Here is a 2558-nt window from a genome sequence, read left to right on the forward strand (position 1 = left end):
TGTGTGAGCGTGTGCATGTGTGTGTGTGTGTGTGTGAGTGAGTGAGAAAGTGTGTGTGAGTGTGTGTGTGTTTGTCTGAGCGTGTGTGTGTGAGAGTGTGAGTGTGTGAGTGTTTGTGTGAGCGCGTGTGTGTGTGTTTGTCTGAGCGCGTGTGTGAGTGTCTGTCTGAGTGCGTGTGTGTGTGTGTGTGTGAGTGTGTGTGTGTGTTTGTGTGAGCGTGTGTGAGAGAGAGTGTGTGTGTGAGTGTTTTCCTACATAGAAATGTGGAAAATACAAAAGATTACAACACGGTATAGCATCACTGAATTAAATGACACATTTTTACATATATAAATCACATTTATCAATACACATTTAATGATTAACAATAAAGATTATAAATAAGGACAAAGATGCACATTACAAATACGTTGCTGAAGCACGTCGTCTTAGATAAACACAACATCTCCGCTTATTAACGAACAGTCATGTACTTCAAAGATGCACAGATAAAGATACAGGAGCAAACAGATACTATACAGTGACGTCAACCTTGCTTTTAATAAGCAGTTCGTTTATGATACAGAACACTATTGCGGTGGTGAGTCATGCATCTAGCAAGAACGTAACGATTACAGATACACACAATAATCATATTGATTCAAGCATTTAACATTTATGAGTTAAATGTCAGTAATGAACAATACTGCACAAATTATAGCGATCACGAAGAAGGTGCTTATTCTGTCCCAAACGCGTACAGTAAAGTGTACAGTATACAACACCCCATCAGTTATATTCAGCTCTATACTGCCACCTGTTGGCGCAGTTGTGTACCTTAGACAACAACTTTTGATACTTCACGAGAAAACAAGAAAAATATTAATAATCCATGGCCTCTCAGGACTTCCATATATTACAGCTCTTTTGCAGATAATTAATACAGATATAATGAACTCAAAGTCGCATAATAATTGAAAGCGCGTATGTTTAAAGTTCTGCTGAATGCATACATGGAGTATTTTCATAGTTTGGTCAATCTGTGGTTTTAAGAACCTCTGTTGGTCACGCATCTTGTCATTGAAATTCACAAGTCACAATACATTTCTATGCATGAGCCTGCATTTCAGCTCTCCCTCGTTTGCATGTTAGTGAATGCATCGAAGTCTAGTGTGACCACAGCTTTAGGTCTGAATGTTCAGAGCAAAGATCTTCAAATACCTCCAAATCTCCTTTGGTAATGCAGGCTTCCTCCACCCGAAACTGCAGGTCCTCCACCTTCCTGTTTGGGACAATACTTCTTTATCATCTTCAGTTTGTATTTCCATTTTACATTCTTACTCCTACAACAGTGGTATTTATTTATTAATCAATTAATAAATGTGACTCTGGAGCACAAAACCAGTCATAAGGGTCAATTTTGTGAAATTGAGATGTATGCATCATCTGAAAGCTGAATAAATAAGCTCTCCATTGATGTATGGTTTGTTAGGATAGGACAATATTTGGCTGAGATACAACTATTAGAAAATCTGGAATCTGAGGGTGCAAAAAAATCTAAATATTGAGAAAATCATCTTTAAAGTTGTTCAAATGAAGTTCTTGGCAATGCATATTACTAATCAAAAATTAAGTTTTGATATATTTACAGTAGGAAATTTACTAAATATCTTCATGGAACATGATCTTTACTTAATATGCTAATGATTTTTGGCATAAAAGAAAAATCTATAATTTTGACCCATACAATGTATTGTTGGCTATTGCTACAAATATACCCCAGCGACTTAAGACTGCTTTTGTGCTCCAGGGACACATATATAAATTATAGTAAATGTTAGTTTATAAAGTTATCAGAAAGAGAGAGAGCGAGAGTTCCGACATGCTGTTGAGAAAAACGTAAAAAAATTAAAATAAAATAAAAAATTAATTAAAATGATAGTTCACCCGATATAATTCTATCATCCTTTACTCTCCCTTGTGTCGTTCCAAACCCGTATGACTTTAAATTTATATATTTTGAGAAATGAGGAATTTTTGTCCATAGAATGGAAGTCAAAGGTCACCAAACGGCACTATGGTGCGTAAATGATGACAGAATTCTCCATATAATTCTCATTCTATGCATTTTATTGGACAGAAATGCCCCTGCGTCATCAATATCAACATTAGTTATCAATCCATTAGCTCTAAGGATTTCTATATGCAAATACAATCCTAAAAGTGACGAGAATCCACGAGCTTGAACCGTATTTGTGACGGATGAATACTGCACCTCTTCTCCTCCTCCAGCTGATTGAGCAGCTCCACCTTCTCTCGGTCCGCAGCCTCCACAAGCACTCGCAGCTGGTCCAGTTTAGCATCAGCCTCCAGCACATACTGCAGGAACAAGTCAAAACAACCACATTCATCTAATCTAATCATAACATGCATTCATATTTTCCAAACTGAACCGACTGACTACATGAACAGAACTGACTGTGCAAATAAAATAAACATATTACTGGCAATCTATCTATCTATCTATCTATCTATCATCTATCTATCATCTATCTATCTATCTATCATCTATTGATCTA

At 36.5% G+C, this 2558-nt stretch overlaps 1 protein-coding gene across 2 annotated transcripts in view; it reads right to left on the reverse strand.

Moving 5' to 3' along the window:
* Positions 1-2558, reverse strand: part of clip1a (CAP-GLY domain containing linker protein 1a) — a 41498-nt gene that overhangs the window by 22436 nt on the left and 16504 nt on the right. For both annotated transcript variants that reach the window (XM_016505389.1, XM_016505388.1), the window contains exons 7-8: positions 2255-2358; positions 1201-1261 (exon numbers count right to left, since the gene is read on the reverse strand). In XM_016505389.1, the coding sequence (XP_016360875.1) occupies positions 1201-1261; positions 2255-2358 (165 nt within the window). The remainder of the gene's footprint in view (positions 1-1200; positions 1262-2254; positions 2359-2558) is intronic.

Source organism: Sinocyclocheilus anshuiensis, unplaced genomic scaffold (assembly GCF_001515605.1).
Source record: "Sinocyclocheilus anshuiensis isolate Anshui unplaced genomic scaffold, SAMN03320099.WGS_v1.1 scaffold238, whole genome shotgun sequence".
Taxonomy (NCBI): Eukaryota; Metazoa; Chordata; class Actinopteri; order Cypriniformes; family Cyprinidae; genus Sinocyclocheilus; species Sinocyclocheilus anshuiensis.